The sequence below is a fragment of the Manis pentadactyla genome, chromosome 4 (assembly GCF_030020395.1).
Source record: "Manis pentadactyla isolate mManPen7 chromosome 4, mManPen7.hap1, whole genome shotgun sequence".
NCBI lineage: Eukaryota > Metazoa > Chordata > Mammalia > Pholidota > Manidae > Manis > Manis pentadactyla.
In genome coordinates this window covers 41,586,767-41,606,515 of record NC_080022.1, presented here as the reverse complement: position 1 = coordinate 41,606,515, position 19,749 = coordinate 41,586,767, and the positions used below count along the sequence as shown (strand labels likewise).

General features: G+C 42.8%; 1 protein-coding gene across 1 annotated transcript in view; it reads left to right on the top strand.

The window, feature by feature from the left end:
* RAB3B (RAB3B, member RAS oncogene family) overlaps positions 1–17,237 on the top strand; it is a 62,505-nt gene extending 45,268 nt beyond the window's left edge. The window contains exon 5 of the mRNA XM_036893171.2: positions 10,465–17,237. Coding sequence (XP_036749066.1) covers positions 10,465–10,652 — 188 coding nt within the window. The 3' untranslated portion in view covers positions 10,653–17,237. The remainder of the gene's footprint in view (positions 1–10,464) is intronic.
* The last annotated feature ends 2,512 nt before the right edge of the window (positions 17,238–19,749 follow it).

Genomic DNA, 19,749 nt, shown 5'->3' with positions numbered 1-19,749 from the left:
ATTAAAGCATCTTGATTCTTGAGCTCCACTGAGACCCAGGTGCCTCCAGTGTGTCTCAGTGGCTTCACAGCAAGACTCCCACCTATACTTGCTTTAAACAGCAGCTTGCTTCCTTCCCTTACTTTCCCTTCCCTGTATTGGTGTTTGTTGTAGGATTTCCTTGAATAAAATTTCCTCTAGAAGAAAGTATGCATTGCTTATATTTTAGCCAGTCTCCCTAAGTATTTCTCACAACCTAGTGTTGCATGACTGAAGAGTATGAAGTTTGAAGTTTTACTCTCTGACAGTTTCTTAAGTACAGATATTTGGGTGTGTAGGTGGGTAAATTGTATAAGTATGAATGGTGTTTGGTACATACCTATATTATTTAGTATGAATACATGTGTGGAGGGGTGTCCTATACTTCTTTCTCCCTTCCTCTATTCCCCAGAGTGCCCTAGAATAGAAATTAGCAAACTTTAGGTATTTAAGCAGTAGGGAGGTTGGGATATCTTGGGTCTTGCTGTTCTTACTCCATCACAGAGTTTCTCAGGGTCCAGAAAGTGCTTCCGCCCATTCCCATAGTTCATAAAACTTTAAGCATGTGATGAAGCTATACTTGGTGACCTCAGGCTATCTCTTTATGCCTTCAACCTGCTGTCCCCAGGGAGATTCCCAGCACTCTCCCTAGATTGGCTATGCTCCATCTGTTCAGAACTCCTCTGTTCCCCACCCGCTACCCTAATCCAGCCACTAACCCCCATACAGCTTTCAAAACAGCTCATTTCACATCTTCTGTGAAGACTTTCATGCCCTGAGCTCTTTTTTTTGTGCCCCCACTTAATGTGCCCTATGCACACAATAGTCACAGTACCCATCACACTTGGGAACACTTGCTTACTTACCCATCTCCCTAAAACTCCATGAGGACAGAAAATGAATCTTGTTTATCTTTGTACCCACAATGCCCAGCAAATGGCCTGGCACTGAGTAGAAACTACAAAAATAGGTTTTGATTAATTCTTATTATATTAAATATTTGGCTACTTCATTTTACTTCAATCCAGTTAAGGCTTCCTGAGCACCTGCTATGCCAAGTACTATGCTGTGAAATAGGATACATTCCCTCACCTGAAGGACAGAAACAGTGATACCCCAAGTGATCAGTGTTGTGACAGAGGGATGTGCTGGGGGGTTGTGGGAGCCCAGAGGATGTACCTTAATCACTGGGGGCCAAAGGACATGATACCCAAGCTAAGTCTTGAAGACAAGTAGAAGCAGCCAAGTGAGGGAGAGGTAAGGACATTCCAAGCAGGGGGAATCACACTGGAAAGGTCAAGGAACAGCACTGTATGTTCAGGGAACCACAGATCATTGGAGTACCTGCCTAGAGTAGAATTTCCCAAAGAGAAAGACTTATACCACTGAAAGTGTGCATAAGATTTTATGTATACATTTTTATGTGTATTAGAAACAATATAATCAACATGTCAAGTCTTTAAACAAAACTAAGTTTTGAAACATAAATTAGTTTTATATTAGGAAGAAAATATAGCCAGCATGCCAAGCCCTTATGAGTAAGATTTTAAAAAGCCAAGTTGGTTAAATATTTATTAAGTGTTTGTTATATGCCAGGCACTATTTGGAGTGTTTTATTTAAGTATTAATCTTTTAATTTAACCCCCCTAGAGCCCTCTGAGATATATAATTTTCTTATGTCCAAGTTGCTTTTTTGTCTTAAGATGAGAAAACTGAGGCTCAGAGAATTTTAGTAACTTTCTTAAAGTCACACAGCTAGAGTTGGAATTTGAACCTAAGCAGTAGTCTGGCTCCATATCCTGTGTTCCTAACCACTTAACCTCACTATACAGCAAATATGGTAATATTAGGTGATGTATATAGCAAGCCAGACAGACAGTATATGAAATGCTTTGAATTAATTATCTCATTTAGTACTCACTATAACCTTTCAAGATAGGTACTATCAGGCATATCCAATACCCTGAAAAATGAAGTTCAGAGAGGTTAAGTAACTTGTTCAAGTTTACTCAGTTAAGAAGTAGTGGAGTCAGTATAGATGTATCACGTTTATGTAGAAACAGTTGAAAAGTGAGATTAATTCTTAATACAGGGTTTAGGGAGGCACTTGAAGAGGGCCTCAACAAATTGGTCATATTTGGGCAGGTCAAAGCAACCGATTTCTGTCCTACACAATGTCCCGAGCTTTCCTCTATTGTTTATAGGAACCTGCTGGTTTAGATGTCTATCTCTCTTGTGAGACCTGGAGAGTAGCTGGGGTTATGCATGATTTGTTTCATTATCCCAGCCACCCAGCAGAGGGTAGATAATCATTCACAATACACTTTTTCTCTTATTCATTGAAAAATATTTATTGAGCACATATTCTGAGCTAGGTGTTGTCTTGGCACTTGGGATATAATGGTAAACAAATGGCTACGATCCTTATTGTCATGGAACTAATGGGGAAAGAGACATTAAACAAATTATTATATAAATAAGTATATAATTAAAGAGGGTGTAAATGGGTGAATTGTATGGTATGTGAATTATATCTCAATAAAGCTATTAAAAATTGTGGTAAGTTTCTGCATGAATTAGACTCTCATTATAATAAGTAATAAAATCCCAAATCAAACTAAGCTTTAACTTAAAAAAATGTAATTTATTAGCTCATGTAACTGGGAAGTTCACTCAACCGAGGACTCAGTTGCACTCTCCATTTCTCAGCTTTGCTCCCTTCAGCCTCCTTCTGTAGCCAAAATCTGCATGAGGAGTAAGATAGAGGATGGTAAGCTCCAGATTCCTATCTTCCCAACTCTTGCAAAATGAGGTCTTTTCTCTCCCAACCACCGTGTATCAATCTCGGGGAAGACTATGGTTGGCCACCTGTGAGTCATATGCCTGTCCCAAGGGCTGGGGGAGGCAAGTATTGTAACCTAGAATCCCACCAAGACCATTTAAAATAGTGGCTCCCTAAAGGAAGGAATGGTGGACAGATAAAAGTAACATAAGGTACAAGTGCTGTGAAAAAAGTGAAAAACAGAGACCTAATTTTAGACTGGAGAGACAAGATCTGAGAAGGTAACACTTAAACTGAGAATTAAAAGATGAGAAAAAGTTAGCCAGGCAGAGTGAGGGTGGGTGGGGGGAGGGTGTGGCAGAGGGGATGTTCCACATCAGGAATGGTCCTAATGTAGGGTAGAGCTTGAAACACTTAAGAGATTGAAAGAAGGCCATGTTGCAGGGACTAAACAATCAAGGGGAGAATGGTGTTAAGTGGGAATGGAGAGCTAGGCAGGAGCTGTATAATGCAGGGTTTTCTGGACCACGTTAAGAATTTTGCAAGGATGTGATCAGATCTGGGAGCAGCCCTCCTCATCCCCACCTCAGACCTATCCCTCATTATGCCAGCATTTAGTAAGTTTCAGTGCTCTTCTTGCCACTGCAGGAGTGCCATTCTCTGCTTTATGGGATTTCTCTTTAGGATACCCTTTCCTTTAGCTTCTCTCAGCTCACTCAACCAAGACTCTTGATAATGATCAGCAACTAGCATTTATAAAGTTGTGAGTAGCAACAGGTCTTCTATATCCTCAAAGTTCCTGGGGCATAGGTGAGGCTGTAAAGACACTGAGGCGAGTGGATCTTTGGGAGGCAGAGGAGTTTCAGGGACTCCTATATCAAAAAGCAGAACATTTTAGGGTGTTGGCCTCCCTGTGCCCCTCAGAAAGGGGATTCTTGTCCATTCCCTGGATCTGACTGGGAATGGCTCAGGGAGGCTAGTAAAAGAGAAATGCACTTTTGCTTACAAGAGAAAGAGAGACCCATTTAAAATGTGGTTTTGAAACACACACATACACTCATTCCACAAAGTATAGTGGGAGAAGCACCAGCCTAGGAGTTAGGAGACTGAGGGTTGTATCCTGCTTCGGCAGTTAGTTTACTGTGTGATCATGGGCATCTTGTTTCCTGTTTCTAGGCCTCAGTTTGCCCCTCTGAAAAAGAGGAGATTTGGATTAGTTGAATGGAAGGGTTTGGTCAGCTCTGTCCCTTTTGGGTTCTTTGATTTCAGTTCACACAATTCTCCACTTACCCCTGAGGCCACACCAACCCCTGTACACTGCCTTGCTTATTTTAGGTGCTTGATAAATATTTTTTGGATTGGGATGACAATGGAAACCTTGTATCACTGAGCCTGGTTGCAGAGAAACAAAGACCTCCTCAGCATTGATGGTACTAACTTTGGTGCAGTGACTTATGTTCACAATGTGCTCTCACAACAAAAGTCTTGCGATTTTCACTCTCACTCCTAGCCTGGAAGGTGGTATCATCGTCAGCTCCATTATACTGCTGAAGAGGCTGAGTCCAGACCTCTGTGTTTTCTTGTGTACAATGAGCTGTACCCCACTTCTTTGTCTTTATTTTTTCAGTTAAAGATTATGTAACTTGTCTAAGCTATAGAGGTAGGAGGTGGCAGGCCCAGTACTCAACTTCAGCCTTTAGAATCAAAATCCAAATGCTCCCCATATATTATTACCCAATGTTGTTTTTCCAAAAGCTTGCCATGGTTTCTGTTCAAATTTCCACCCTCAGTCACAGTGTTAGTGAGATTTCTAACACATAACCTGAGTCCAGAGCCTAGATAGTAAAGGTTTATTCTCACTTACACTCCATGCCAACGGCAAGTCAGCAGCTGCAGCTCTGTTCCGTGTGTCTTCTTACACTGGGATCCAATCTGCCATGGATAAACCATATGAAGTCTTGTAAAGCTTCTGCTGGCTCTTGGAATGCCCACATCCATTGGCCCAAGCAAGTTAGTTATGTGATCAAATCTAATATGGAGGGAGTGGGGAGATATAGGAGGCACTGCAAGCCACTTGGCAATGGGTGGGGATATAATATCCTCTACAGGGTGGGCAGTGAATAATCTGCCACAATCACTGAACACGTGATGAACTCTGGGGACCCTAAAGTGAATGGGTTTCTTACCCTCAAGGTGCCCTGTTGACCAGGCAAGCAAAATAGCAGAGAGCTAATTTCAGCATCCTTTGAGTGGATGTCTGTGTTAGCCCTTAGCCTGTTGGCTATCATTCTTCACCCTTCTCCTGCTCTGTCTTTCTCCTACAGCACCCCCTGGGGGTTGACCTTTGCAGGCTGTGTTTCCCAGGCTCCTGTAACAGTGGCTTCTGGATTTAGCCGAGGAGAGACACTGGCAAGCAACTGGAGGTGGGGAAAAGGGAGAAACCTGAATATCCCCCCTCTTGGTGACTCTTTCAGTCAGTAGAGGCTGCTCCTCTTCTCTGAATCCTGCTCCTATGGTTCTAGCATCTTTTGGCCCAGTAACAGTGTTTATTTTTGTTGTTGATAATCTCTGAGTCACCTCATTATTATATTTGGCCTCTTGATTCTTATATCAGCTACATAACCAATTCCCTCTGGCTTAAACATTAAGAATAGTTCCCATTTTCCTGTTCAAATCTGACTGGAACAATAGGGTAAGGCACCATGGGAGTATAAGAGAGAGGTACGTTGTCTGTTCTGAGTGGGGCTGGGGTGGGAAGAGAAAGGGAAGGAAGGCTCTTTGGAATCAGTGATTCCACAGCTGAGTAATGAAGGTGATTAGAAGGAGCTGCTACAGAGTAATAGCAGGAGCAAAGGCACTAAATAAGAAAGTGTTGATGTTTCTGGAGTGTGGTATGAGCCAGGAAAAGGAGGCTGGGGAAGTAGACAGAAGCCAAGCCATACAGGATCTTGGATACTGTATTAACTAGACCTCTTCTGTTCCAGTGACTTAAATCTAAATCTAGATAGCTTGTTATAAGCACAGGGGCATAGCTAAAGCAAAATAGAAGAGAAAGTTGCTGTGAATGAAATGGTCAAGAAATTAAGAGCAGGGTGTTAGATAGATTGTCCACATGAAACCCACAGTTCCTGAGAATGAGAGCAATCCTGGGTGGAAAGGAAGACAGCAATTCCCCTTGCCAGAATCATCAGTGACCAGAGAGGTGTGAGCTGAAGATGGATACATTACAGAGATGAGGAGGTATCAGAGAATCAGAGGATGGAGAAAGGATTTGAATATAAAAGTGGAGAAGAAATATTCTGGGGAAATATCAGGATAAGGAGAGGTGAGTTTAGCTGTTTGTGAATTTCTGAATAGAATTCTTAAGTCAAATTCAGAAGCAGGCAGTGTGGACACTATCTGTGAAGTCTATGGGTCTGTGACAGCTGCCTTTAGGCAGAATAGGTAAATATGATCATTTTTGGGTTGGGGGGATCATCTCAGATTCAGTTAGGAATTGGACCCTATGAAAGACAGCAGAAACCCCCTTGTTCTAAAGCCAATTAGAGGGAGAAAAGGACAGAGGGCTAGTCTGGTTAATTGGCTGTCATCTTGACCTCACTAGATTCTCAGGAGCTGAGAAGCCTTACTAATGAGCCTGAGGAAAAGGTTACCTTCTGGGCCTACTAATGAAGACCTTTCCAGGAGTCTGACAGTAATTGGGTGGGAGAACATTTAGTTTGTTCTGCTAGCAAAAGAGACCCATGGCTAGGACCATGAGCTGGTTACTTGAATCAGAGTTCTCATGCCGTGGGTACCTTTGAGAGGATAGTGACAGCATCTCCTTGGCATGGTATATGAGCTCTCCATATTTGGCCACTTGCTGCCTCATTTCTCACCACTTTGAGCTTTCTGCTCTAATGAAAAGAAAATGCTCTGGTCATTCTGACGTATGCCAACATTGTTTTTTGCCCCTATCTATGTTCATGTTATTTCTCCTGCCTGGTGTGCTCACACACACATGTTCACACATACACTCCTGATTGTATGTCTTTATCTACCTGATCTCAGCTCAGGAATCAGCTTCTCCAAGAAGACGTCCCTGACCTCCAGGCTCAGGGAGGTACATCCTCTGTACCCTGGTAATCCCCTTGCTTCCTACCATTCAGAATTTATCACTATCATATTGTCAATATGTCTCTCTCTCCCACTAGACTAGGAGCTCTCCAAGGGTAGAAACCATGTGATTCACCTCAGTGTCCCCAGAGCCCTGCAAAGAGTCCTCCATGCTTGTTGAGCCGAGCTCTCATGACCCTCACGGTCCGCATCCCCTCAACCACACCCTCCTGCTCCTTCCCACCTCCTCCATTCATGTCTTCATCAGCCATTACTCACTCACCAAGCAGCTACTCCTCTGGCTAGTGCTGGTGCTTAAGATGAATGCTGTGGCCCCTGCTCAGGGATCTCCTTGAGGTCAAATGGACTTGTACCATGCAGGTTAACACAATGTTAGACAGAGGGAAGCATAGAAGAGAATGAAAAGGCCGTCTCTAAGCTGAGTCCTGAAGAATGAGAAGTTATTTAGGTAAAGAATTTTGGCTAGTTTTAGCCTTAAAGTATCCCATCTCCACTAATATCTGGAAGCCTCCTCCCCATCTCCTCCCCAGCCACTCTCTCCCTCCACCACATTCCTGCATAGCCTCTACTTTGCTCTACCTGGGTTAGAAATGTTATAATATATTCTGTCACTGATCCAACTGAGAGTGACACAAGGGGGCATAAGGCATAAGAGCCACGGTTCATGCCCCGTCTCTGAACCTCGTTTTCCCTGTCGGTGAGTCATGAGTGATGATCCTTGCCTTGTCTCACCCCTCAAAGGTTGCTTCAAAATTGTATTTGTGAACTGTTAAAGACTATGTACATCTGAGAGACTGGCATTCTTATTAGTGTGTCTTTTCTCCACAATTAGGTTTGGTCTCCCTTTGTCCCTAGCACATAACACAAGACCTGGCATGAAATCAGTATTCAGTAAAGACCTGGTTTATTGATTGAACCTGAATGATGAAGGAAAAGAGGGATTCCCTAAAGTCCTGGGAGCAAGGGAGCTGAGACTAAAGTGGACTGGTAAAGGGAATTGCTAGGCATTCCACATGCCAATCCTTTCACACATTTTTGTGCATTTAATTCTCACTACCACCCTATGAGGTAGACTACCCCATTCCACAGATGAGGAAACAGGATGAGAGATTTGCCTGTGGTCACACAGCTAGTAGCTGTCAGAGACTATATTCAAATCCAGTCTGTATGACTCCTGGGCCTCTTCCCAGTGCCCACGGGTACAGCATGATAAGTATTCCCCTCAGTGCCAATTCCTCAGACTGAATTTGTGTTTGTGGCCTTGCCCTGTGTTCTCATCTTCATCGAAACTGGTGTTAAAACCTTACTTCTTTACTTGTTTGCATCTTTCCTAGGCAAGTCACACATGCCTCTCCTCCTCCCCAAACACTGTTCACTTGTGAGAAGCTAGTCAATGGCCAGAGAGTCAATTTTTATGAAATTCATTAGGGAAAAGCTGCATGCTGGAGGGTCTCTGAAGCCTACTGGGTTTCTATGGCCTGAGGATAATGAGCCAGCAGTGGTCTCCTTCATGACATGTCTGCAATTAGTGCACACTTCTGCAGCAGCTTGCCTTTCTCAGGTCTGGAAATGGGCCACAGGAGAGACTGTCAACCAGAGGTGGGCTGGAAGGAACTGTAAGTGCCTTCAAGCTGGGATGGCAAGGGGAAGAGGAGCCCTCTTTGTACCTGGGGGCTTCAGCCCTCTCTGTGAACAGTGGGAAAATAGGGAGAAGGAAGGAGGAGGAAAGAGACCCCGTCCTTTGTGGAAGAAGATGATAAAAGAGGGAGGAAGGGATGAAGAGGAGGTGAGAGGAGCAAAATGAAAGAAGAACAGAAAGAAACTGTCATTGTAACAGGTAACTTTTGGCCAGCAATGTATCCATTGTTTCACTGAATCCTCCCAACCATTCTCAGCAGGAAGACACAGTCGTTAATTTCTATTTGACAGACGAGGAGTCTGAGACTCAGAGAGGTTAAGTGACTCAGAAAGGTGAAGTGACCTGCCCCGATTCAGACACTGTGGTGGTCAGATAAAAGCAAAGGAGGCCAAAGAGACTAAAGGAAAAAGCCAATTTGGTCTGGAAGAAAAAAAGGAAAGTGGAAGTGAAAAAAAGGAAGAAATAGGAAGCAAGGTATATGTGGACTTTGGAGCCGGCCAAACTCAGATCTAAACCCAGTTTCCATTAATATAGCCACGTGACCTTGTGTTAGTTATGTAATCTCTTGGAGGCTTCCTTTTTCATTTGTAAACTGGAGATGATTATATTTACCCAACAGGCTGTTGTGATGATTAAGTAAGATGGTATTTCTAAAGTTACTAGCATAGTGTCTGGCCTACAGTAGGTGCTCAATAAATATGGGATTCCAAGGAGAATGTGTGGGGAAACATAAAGGGAAAACAAGGAGCTAAATGAAAAAAAGGGAAAAGAGAAGCTTTTGAGGATTTGGAAGGAAGGGAGAGGAAAGTATGCAGACAGAAGAGGAGGGGTGGGGCAGGGACATGAGGAGAAGGTAACTTAGGCTTCTAAGGGCTGCCACCAACCTGACCAGGATTCCTCAGTTGGGAAGCAGCCACTTCTGTCTGAATCAGGAGGGCCTTTCTTGTAGCTCTTGAGACAATCGAGTTCTGTTCATTGTCTCAGAAAGTGTCATTAAGGATCCTATAGTACAAAACAGATGAGAATGTCTCACACTTCAGGAGCAATTTTTCCCAGGGTCTTTTATTGGGTATGTGTGGAGAGGGAGAGATAAAGAGAATTCTGGGGAAATTCATGGAGGAGGACCCCCATTGAATGGAGATAGCCAGTGTGTCTATGCGTGGAAAGGGCAAATGAAGCTTTGCTTTTTCAGTGTTGCTCTTGAGGTATCTCCCAGAGCCCAGACTAGAGCTGCCCAGGCTGGGGTAAGTGGGAGGCATCGGAAAGGGGAGGGAAAGCTCTGGTCAAAAAGGCCAAACAAGCCTGGGTTTCTCATACTGGTGCCTTGATTTGTCTTGGTCAAGTCAGCTTATTTCTCTAAGCCATGGCATCTAGTTAGTGAAATGGAGAATCTGCCTGGACATTCCCTCCCCAGGGGTAACATAAGGATCAAATAAGACAATGGATGTGATAAATGCATTGGAAACTGTGAAGTGCTGTGCACACATACTAAAGTATTCACTCTTTCAGAAAACACCTAATGTGTAAAATACACCCCTGCCCCCACCATGTCAGGCACAGGGCTATACATGTTACATGCACTATCTTATTTTATTCTTGAAATAATTCTATGAACTAAGTTAAATTATCACTACTTATAAACCAGAGAATTGATTCATAAATAGGGTAGGTGACTTGCTGGGGATTACACTGCTGGTCAGTTGTAGAGCCAGGATCTGTCCACCTTTAAATAAAACCAATACAACTAATCCCTGCCCTGTACCATCTCCTTAAAGCAGAATCTTCTGCCCATAACATTAGGCCTCTTTGCTTCACTCCTGAGCATTGGCTGTATTAATCCAGAGTGTTCTGGCCAGGAATATAAAAGGGAAGGAAAAAATCCTTACCTGTATCTCTTTTCTCTCTTCAGGATTTGACTTCTTTGAAGCCAGTGCCAAGGAGAACATCGGAGTGAGGCAGGCCTTCGAGCGCCTGGTGGATGCCATTTGTGACAAGATGTCTGATTCCATAGACACGATCCCCTCTGTGTTTCGTGCCCCCAAGAATGCCCGTCTCTCAGACACCCCACCACTGCTGCAGCAGAACTGCTCATGTTAGGCAAGGTCCACCCTCCTGATCTCCCGTTACTGTGGCCCCACTCCCACTCTGCCTTCCCCATTACACTCTGTCCATTCCTAGCCCTGAGCAAGCTGAGTTCCTGCTGTTTTTTGCCTGCAGCAGAGATGGAAGAATGCCCTGGGTTCTCTGCAGATGGCCCCACTTACAGATACTCAGCACTAGACTAATAGCCAGGTCACAACGTGGGTGGAGATGCACTGTACAAAAGAAGGCTCCGTTTTATGAAGGGGATTCACTACAAGCATGTTGTAGCTTTTCTGTCTTTAATACATGATTTCCTCCCCTTATCAAAATTTGACACAACACACTTTTCAGGACCTGGCCAACTGTGTAATGTGAGGCCTACTTGCACAGCTAATCCTATTAAAGAAAACCTCCCCGTGCACAACATGCTTGTTTCATACCAGGCTCCCTGTGGGAATTCCTCTCACTTCAAGTCAAGCTTTGGCTCTCAAAGCCCTATGCCTGTTACCACGGATGCCCACAGGGCCTGGGCAGTTGCTGTGGCGACAGACCAGAGCTAGTCTCCAGAGAGTTCAGACTCTCCAGTTGAAGGAGCAAAGGCTGAGTAAGAAACACACTTAAAAGAAAGATTTTCCCTTGCAAAATGGCAAAGGTTCCTCCTGTATGAAAGAGCAAATGAGTGAGTTTAAGAAAGACGAAAAAAAAAAAAAGATAAAGCTAAAGAAGAGTTAAAGAAACAGGTCATGAATTTCTGATTTTGCTGCTTCCCAGCTGGTTCTTAACTGTGGAACTTCATGAAATCAATCATTGGATTTAGACTTCCAGAATCTGAAAAATTTTGAGTTGGTAGGATCTCATATTTTACCTAGTCTGACTAATCAATTCCAATCTTCGTATCTCTGACAAGTGGCTTTCAGGCCTCACAACCAAATCTCTTTCTTCTATGTGTACCTTCTAGGCAGGTACAAGGGCTCTATGTCCACACCGTCTTTGGGGAGCTCTCATAATCAAAAAAGTTTTCTTTGCTCTAAGCTGAAATCTGCCTCCTGGAGATTCTTCCTCTTCCCACCCCAGCTGTACCAGCTCTGCCATCAGAGACCTTATAGTCTTTACCTCTTCTGCCCCTTGACACCGTCAGATGGTTTGAGAACAGAAATCATAACCCTGGGATCTGCCCTTTCTCTAAGTCAAGTAGTTCTAATTCCACTTGCCATTCTTTGTAGGATCTTGTCCCCAACCTGCCCTTTTCCTTCAACCCATCTTTCAATCACTCCTGATTAGTCTGACTGGGAAATATGATTCAAAGCAGAATAAATGTAAGGAGGCATAACCCTGAAAAAATTGGTAAAACTGAACTGAGCGGTCTCAATCCCAAACTCATTCTCCTGGCAGTAAAATCGTAGTTTCTACGAAAGAGCAGATGTGAAACCACTCCTGGTGAGAGCTGCTTACTTAAACACCTAAAGAAAAACAAAAAAAACCCTCTGACATGAGAAACAAACTGAATGGATTTGCTCATGATTCTAGCTTGTTTAGATAAGGCACATTTTTGTTTTTTTCTGAAATAATGACATAGAAGTAGCAACGATTTCTGAAAATCTTTCCTTCTAATCCTGACCTGAATCTCCAGCTTCCCTTGCATTAATGTGCCATCTCAAAAGTTCGTTGGGGTAGGTGAGAATCTCTCCCAAGTTTTCTCTCATTTTCAAATGCAGCTTGCTCATTGTCCTAGCAAAGTTCATTAACTAACGACTTTGTAGGTAGGTCCAGCACTACCTACAATGACCCTCCAGAGTCAGCCCAAAGGATGTTGCTTTTGTTATTGTAGTGCAGAGAACGGAGCTTTGGACTTGGAATCAGGAGACCTAGATTGTATGACTCTGGACTCCATTACTCCACATCTCTGAGTCTTGATTTCCCACCTATAAAATAAGGGGGGTTATCTGGATAAACCTTAAGGTCCCTTAATAACTCTTCGACTCTTTTTTCACCTTCATCATTTCAGTTGATCTGCAAAATAAAACTGAGAGATGAGAATTATTAACCCCAATGTTATTGTAGCCAAACTGGCATCACGATTACTCTGTACTAGGCATTGTTCCAAGCACTTTCCATGTTTAAACTCATTTATCTTCCCAACACCTTTGTGAGGGAGGCACTATAATCAACCTCATTTAAAGATGAGAAAACTAAAGTACAAAGAGGTTCTCTAGCTTGCCTAAGGTCACATAATGAGTAAATGGTAGAGCCCGGGGGTCAAGCCCAGGCAGCAGGCTCCAAGGTCTGCTCTTCACCACATTCTATACTACATTTCCTATAAACTGTGATCCCAAGAGGTAAGAGACTTGGCCAAGATCACACAGCTAGAGGATGTTAGAACCACATTAGGATTCAGTCCCAAGGCCATTGAACTTTAAATCCACTGGACAAAAGATTTATGCCTCTAATCTGTTAAAAAAATTGCTCAACTATTCAGATTAATCTGAGGTGATGTGATATGGAAAGGAGTGAGTCTCTGAAGCAACCAGGTCCCACGAATCTGAGCAAAAAATGCCCTGTGTTTTTTCTCAGGCCCAGGCACCGGCTTTTCCTGTGTCTGCCTCTGTCAGACAATTCTTATCCAGTTCTCAAGCAGTGCTTTCAGCAGCTACCCTGCTCCAACAATGGAGGATTTGGGAGGAGTGAATTGATTAATTTCTCTGATGACAGAAAAATGTGGTCCTTTCACAGGGACCCCTGTATGGTTCTGGATGTCCCATACAGGTCAGGAATGTTTACTGTTTTTCTGGGCAGTAACACTCATATAGGATTAGGATTTCAGACTGAGCTCCTCATGATCCCGGGATATTTAGTACATCTATCTAATAATCTTTTCCCTCCTTCTGAGTATCCGAACGAAGGTTGAAATTTTTACTTTAAAACCTGTCAAAATTCTTTAAACTTCACTCAGGAGTCAGTTCAAGGGAGCAAACATCTTCACAGCAGATGGAATCAAGAGTTAAATGTAATAGTGGCAGACTCTTCTACTGGGCAACAAACAGACCTGCTTGTTAGATGGCAATTCCCCAGCCTTGCTCTGCGACCTCATTTTTGCTGAGTGGAAGGCAGCAGCTTCCAGCCGATTGCAGTGCAATGTTCATCAATCACGGTAATAGTGCAATTAGCCACCAAGGTTCAAGCTGCACAATATGTGTTAGCGGCAGCTTGTCCTGGTTTTTACCTTGCTTAATCCAAATAAAAGAAGATTAAAAAAAACTGTTGACCTCTAAAGAGGCAAATGTAGGCCAAAAGTGCAATACAGTATTGTAGCTATTTACAGAATCTGTTTTAAATGCATGTTTATTTGTAAATATAAAGTGATTTGTGACTTAACAGTGTCTCCTCACTCTGTAGCGTTATTAACTTCTAGGAGCAGCAATGGGATACAGTATGCAGAATGGTCATAAAATCATCAAATGTTAGATCTGGATGGGAGCTGAGTGAGAGAAAGCCTTGTTCAGGCTCCTTGTTTTACAAACAGGAAGGCTGAGTTCCAGGGAGGGAGAGGTAATTTCTTAAGGTCACACTGAAAATATATTAGCCAGGACTAGATCTTGGATCACCTCCAGGGAGAAATTCACCTCTTCTGTATCTACTATGGGACTGGAACTATTAAACACTGGATAAATATACATGAAAACAAATGATCTCTGCCTGCAACATACCTATAGCCTAATGGAGGTGTTGTTCCTTAAATAGTATTACCCCGATTTGGCCGGTGTTGGGATAGTATTATCCCAACATAGCCTTGGAAAAACTAAAACGCCTAAGTTACTCACTGGTATCATTTGAACCCAACTCTGACTCATTAGCTTTCAGTTTTTCTCTTCAGACTGTGTTTCAGATGAAGGATATATAGGGTGGTGGTAGTGACAGATGCCCAAGGATTCTCAGAGTTAATTAAACAACCTCAGTTGGGACATTGGTTTCACAATTGCTTTGTGACTGCAGCCTTGTAATGTCCACAGAATGGTAGGAACATCCTCCAGACCTGACTTTCCCTCTCACATCACCTACTGCCCCAAACCTCCTTGCTTGGATATCAAGTTTCCTAGAATGTCTTGAAGAATGATTATTTGAGTTTGTTTGCTGCAAGTTTGGGTAAGAAGAAGATATTACAGCAGCCAGTGTCCTGGGACCTCACAGATTTCAGATTCCCCACCCTAAACCTATACATGATTACTTGCGATAGCTGGACAATCAAGTAACAGCCTGTAATTGGGAATGCATGCAAGGGGCAGGCCCATGAGATACAAATACCGCTAAATGATGTTATTGAAGGCCTGGAACCCTTATGTGGAGTAGGCAAAGCTCAAAAATATATTAATTCAACAAATTAGTGTCTAGTATGAGCCAGGATATAATCAGTGGCAAAGTAGACACAGTCCTTGCTTTTATGAAGCTTACTGTCTAGTTCCTTGTGGTTTAGTCCAGACATTGTAAAATAATCACCCAAATATAATTACAAAGTGCCCTGAAGGAAAGGTACATCATTCTATGAGAACACATTACTGGGAACCTGAATCACCTTTGTGGGGCTGTTTCAGGGGAATCTAGGAAGATACCACTGCCCCCAAATATCTCCACTACCAATTGGCCATTGCCTTACACTCCTCAATTAAGTCTCATCTTTTAGTTCAAACCCTTGATGGCTGGTCAAACACAAATCCTCCAAAAAGAATAAGGGTGAGAGAAAGAATACCTGTACCTGTGCAACATTTTTAGATGGCCTGGGTCAGAGTTAACTGTTGTCCTCTGACATAACAAACCACTCCAAGATTTAGTGAATTAAAACAACAAGCATTATTATTTCTTATGATTCTGTGGGTTGGCTGGGTGGTTCTTCTGGCTGAGGCTGGATGGGTACACTCACAAGTCTGGGGTCCCAGCTGAGATGACTAGGGTGATCGAGGGCTCTCTCCATGTCTTCTCATTCTCTAAGAGGCTGCCCATACTTGTTCACTTGGTGGTAGACATTTTCTCAGTAGCAAGAGAGGGCAAACCCCAGGCAGAAGCTTTTTCCAAGCCTCTGTATCATGTTTGCTAAAGTCCCACTGCCCATGCAAGTCACATAGCTAAGCCCCATTTTAAAGAGTGAAGAAACAGATTCCATCTTTTGATGGGAGGAGTTATGAAATATTGTAAGCATTTTTTTCAATCTACCAAAGGAAGCAACCCTAAGTTATCTGAAACCAAGTTTGGTAAATTTCCCTGGGGCTTAAAACCTGGCTCTGAAGATATCCCCAAAGAGAGATGTCAAAATGGTTTTTAGCAGGGCAATCTCATCATTTGTTTAGTTGTCCAAAGGATCTGTTTTGGAGGAATAAAGACACATCTGGATGGAGTTTTAATGCTTGTTTAACAGTTCATTGGATACTTCTTAGCTACCCCCTGGGGGTGAGCCTGACTTCTCATTCTAAGGGATTCACTGTAATAATGGTTGTGCTTCCCACCTGAAGTTTGTGGCCAGAGCCAGCAAAAGGATTCAGTATATACGCAGGAAAGATGGCCCAAAGAATAGCTGGGCCCTCTGCTCTAGCTATGCTCTCTTCCTTGGAGAGCTCATCTAGTCCTGTGGCTTCAGAGGCCAACTCTGGTAATGCCATGTATACAAGTGCCTTCTAGACATCTCCATGTCTCACACTTAACATATCCACTTTGGCATTCTTGATTCTGCTCCAAACTTATTTCAATTGCAGTCTTCACAGAAATCTTAGTTTTATTCTTAATTCCTTTTTTTTCTTTTTTCTTAGTGTCCATGTCAAATACAGCAGCAAGTTATATGATTCTACTTCTAAAATAAACCTCAAGTCTGCCTGCTTTTCTCCATTTCCATTGCCCCAATATTGTCCAAGCCACCACTGTTTCTTCTCTAGAGAGCTATCACGGAGCTCTTACCCAGTGTCCCTTCTCCACACGTTGTCCTACAGTCCATCCTCCACACGACAGCAGTCTTTTTAAAATATAAATGAAGAGCTCAGCAACACCGAGGTTTATGTCAATACCACACATGAAAATAATCCAGAGGCTTTCTTTATTATTAACAAAAATTATTTTTTCAGTTCTGTTTCTAGCTTGAACCTGTTCTTAACATGTAGGACCTCTGGTAAATCATTCCCTGTAATAGCCAGATATCACTTCTCCCTGAATTTCTTCTGGAAATAACAAACTCTTCTTTTGCAGTACCAAACCAGGTGATTCTAGTGAAGACTGTCAGTAATGGGGACATGTGATCAAGTGAGGCCAGACTCCTTCCCTAGGATTAAAACGAACCAAACAAAACTGGAGCTATTTTCTTTCCTTTTGAGTGGCAAATATGTGAGGATGTGTGCTCTAAAGCTGTGTTTACCCATCCCCAACCCATGTGTAGAATACTTGTCTGTGGTAAGAGAAAACAAGACCATCATGCAGATAGAAACATAGACAAAGGTGAGAAAATATATCCTGTGGCTTTCTCAGCCCTGATTTTGGCTTCTTGAGGTTTGGCCAGTCACCTCTTCCTTTGATTCTGTTGGATACCTTTGTGAATATTTCTAATAAAACCTCCATTTAGCTTTGTTCATTGGAAGTGGGTTCTTATCACTTACAACCAAGTATATATTGTCCCATCTTTGGTTCTCAGCTTCTTCCAGCTCCAAAATGAATAATGCTAATTTTTAAACACAGAATCTTTCAGAAAATCCCATTTCTATGGACTTTCTGATCAAGACTTTGGATAATCTGGAGTAATACTGTCTTCACCATTTTTTCTTCATGTACTTGAAGGCGTGAGGAGGAGTCATTTTCAAGGCGAGAAGCACTTCTCTGTGAAACTGGTGACGGCACAGGCAAAGGTTCTTACAATTAGGTCAGACTATTGTCTGGCTTCCCAGGTACTCAGAAGCTACACAAAACAGCTAACAACCCTGCTGCTCTTTTCTCGACATCTGTTCCTTTATCTCTGCCCACTTGGTGACACACAATATCTTGAAAGAATGCCATTGACTGGACTGAGTTGTGTGACCTTTGCTTTCACCTGCTTCTTGTCTATCATTTTGAAGTGGCCAAACAGCAAATGCCCAAATAAATCTCTGGGAGATTTGAATATAAATATTTCCTTTGCCTGGTACAGAATCATGCCATAAAAACGCTAATATCAGGCAAAGAAAAATCAGCAAGTCCTTGAGAGGCCTGATTAGAATTCCCAGATCCCTTCAGGTTCTAATGCATCTCTTCCTGGGTTTTACCAAAGGACTGGGATAAAGCTAATAGGCTGTTCACCCTTGATTAAGTCACTCCCTATGTCTGGGCTTCAGAAGCTTAGACCAGGTGATTTCTGTAGGCCTTTTTGGTGCTTATGCTCTGTGGTCCTATGCCTATGTTCTATAAGAACTGCAAGTGACAAATAAGATTTTTACAGGAATCCTTTCATTATGAAAGACTCCTTTCTTCTTGGGTACAACAAAAACAGCCAAGGCTGTGTGACTGCTTCATCACTCAGCTAGGCTCGTGGCTCTCTGGTTTCTGAGTCTGCCAGAGAGCATCTTAGCAATTAAGTGCCTTTGGATCATCCATGCTTACTGTCCCAGGCCAGAGGTAACAAGAGGAAGAGGAGAAACAAGAGTTCCTGAGAAGACTTGTTGAGAATGGAGCACAGATCCATGTGTTTCAGAAAAGACACCACACAGCCATGTTTGAGAGTCAGAGGAAATGCATTCCAGTCCAAGGAGAAGTTAGTTTATTGAGGACCAAACTTGTGCCAAACTGACCTGGGTGAGATCTTCCTGAGAACAATCTCTGCCATGCAGCTGAAAGCCTGGAAATTAAAGGGCTGAGGGATTTGCATGTGCTGAACTATCTTCTAACCCCTCTAAGCATCAGACCACAGGATAAGGACTGAGAAGGTAGTGTGGCTGTGTGGTTAAGAGCAGAGGGCTTATAGTCCCACAGATCTGAGTTCAATCCTTAGATCTTCATCACTAACTAGTTGTGACTTTGAACAAATTACTCTTGGAGACTCAATAACTTCATATGTGAGCTGAAAAATAATATCTACCTCAAGAGATTGAGAGAATTAAATGTGAAAATGGGTATAAACCTTTAGTGCAGTACCCGACACACATAGTAGATGCCAAACATGTGGTGTTGACTATTGCACTACACAAGGTCATCCCAATCTGGCAAAACAGGGAGGCAAATCCAATCCAGGATCTTTATAAGGGTATGACGAACAGAGATTGGAGAGAGCCAGTTTAAACACCTTGAGCAAAAAGTAATAGAAGGGGGTTGTAGGAATGAGGTGGAACCTGGACTTAGAAAGTGAATCATGATAAGAATCTTGTCAGGAACAAGGGAGGAGAGTCCAGGAAAATGGCCTTGAATGACTCTATTGCATCACCTTGTTGGGCTGGCTACCACCAGACACCTGACAGAATGATACCTCATGTACTTTCTCCTTCCCTCAAGAAACCAGCCTCCAGGAGTAAGGAATGAACCAAAAAGGAAGTTTTAGAAAGTTCTGGAGCCTTTGTTAAAGGTGCCCTCCAGTGCTCAGAAAACCAGTATTGTGGAGATCTGGGTTTGAGTCCTAACTGGGTTGATATATTAACGGTGTGACCTTGGACAAACATATTTGCATCTGTAAAAATAGATTAATAATCTTCCCTACTTCACAAAATTGTGAGAGTCAAACAAAAGTGCAATTTAGAAACTATGAAATGTTGTGGACATATAAAATGGAGCCACTGTGAAGGGCCAGTTGTAGGTGGCATTCATCCCAGACCCAGAATGAAACTGAGCATAATCTTCCCAGAGCCATTGGAAAGGGTCCCCTCCACCTTCTATCTCCTATCTCCTTTCCACCCACATTTTGGTCCCAGGAATGGAACCTCACATAAAATCATTAGGTCTTATACCCAGAGGTTTGACTGGCTTCAGAGAAACTTCCAAAGGTTAAGAGCAGCCAAAATGAATCAGCCAGTATGTGCTAGTATTGGATGAATAGAGCAGTGAGCTGTGATGGAGTTGGGGCTGGGGCCCAGGAGGCACAGACAGTGGAGTTCATATACACTGTGATTAACTTATCATAACAAAA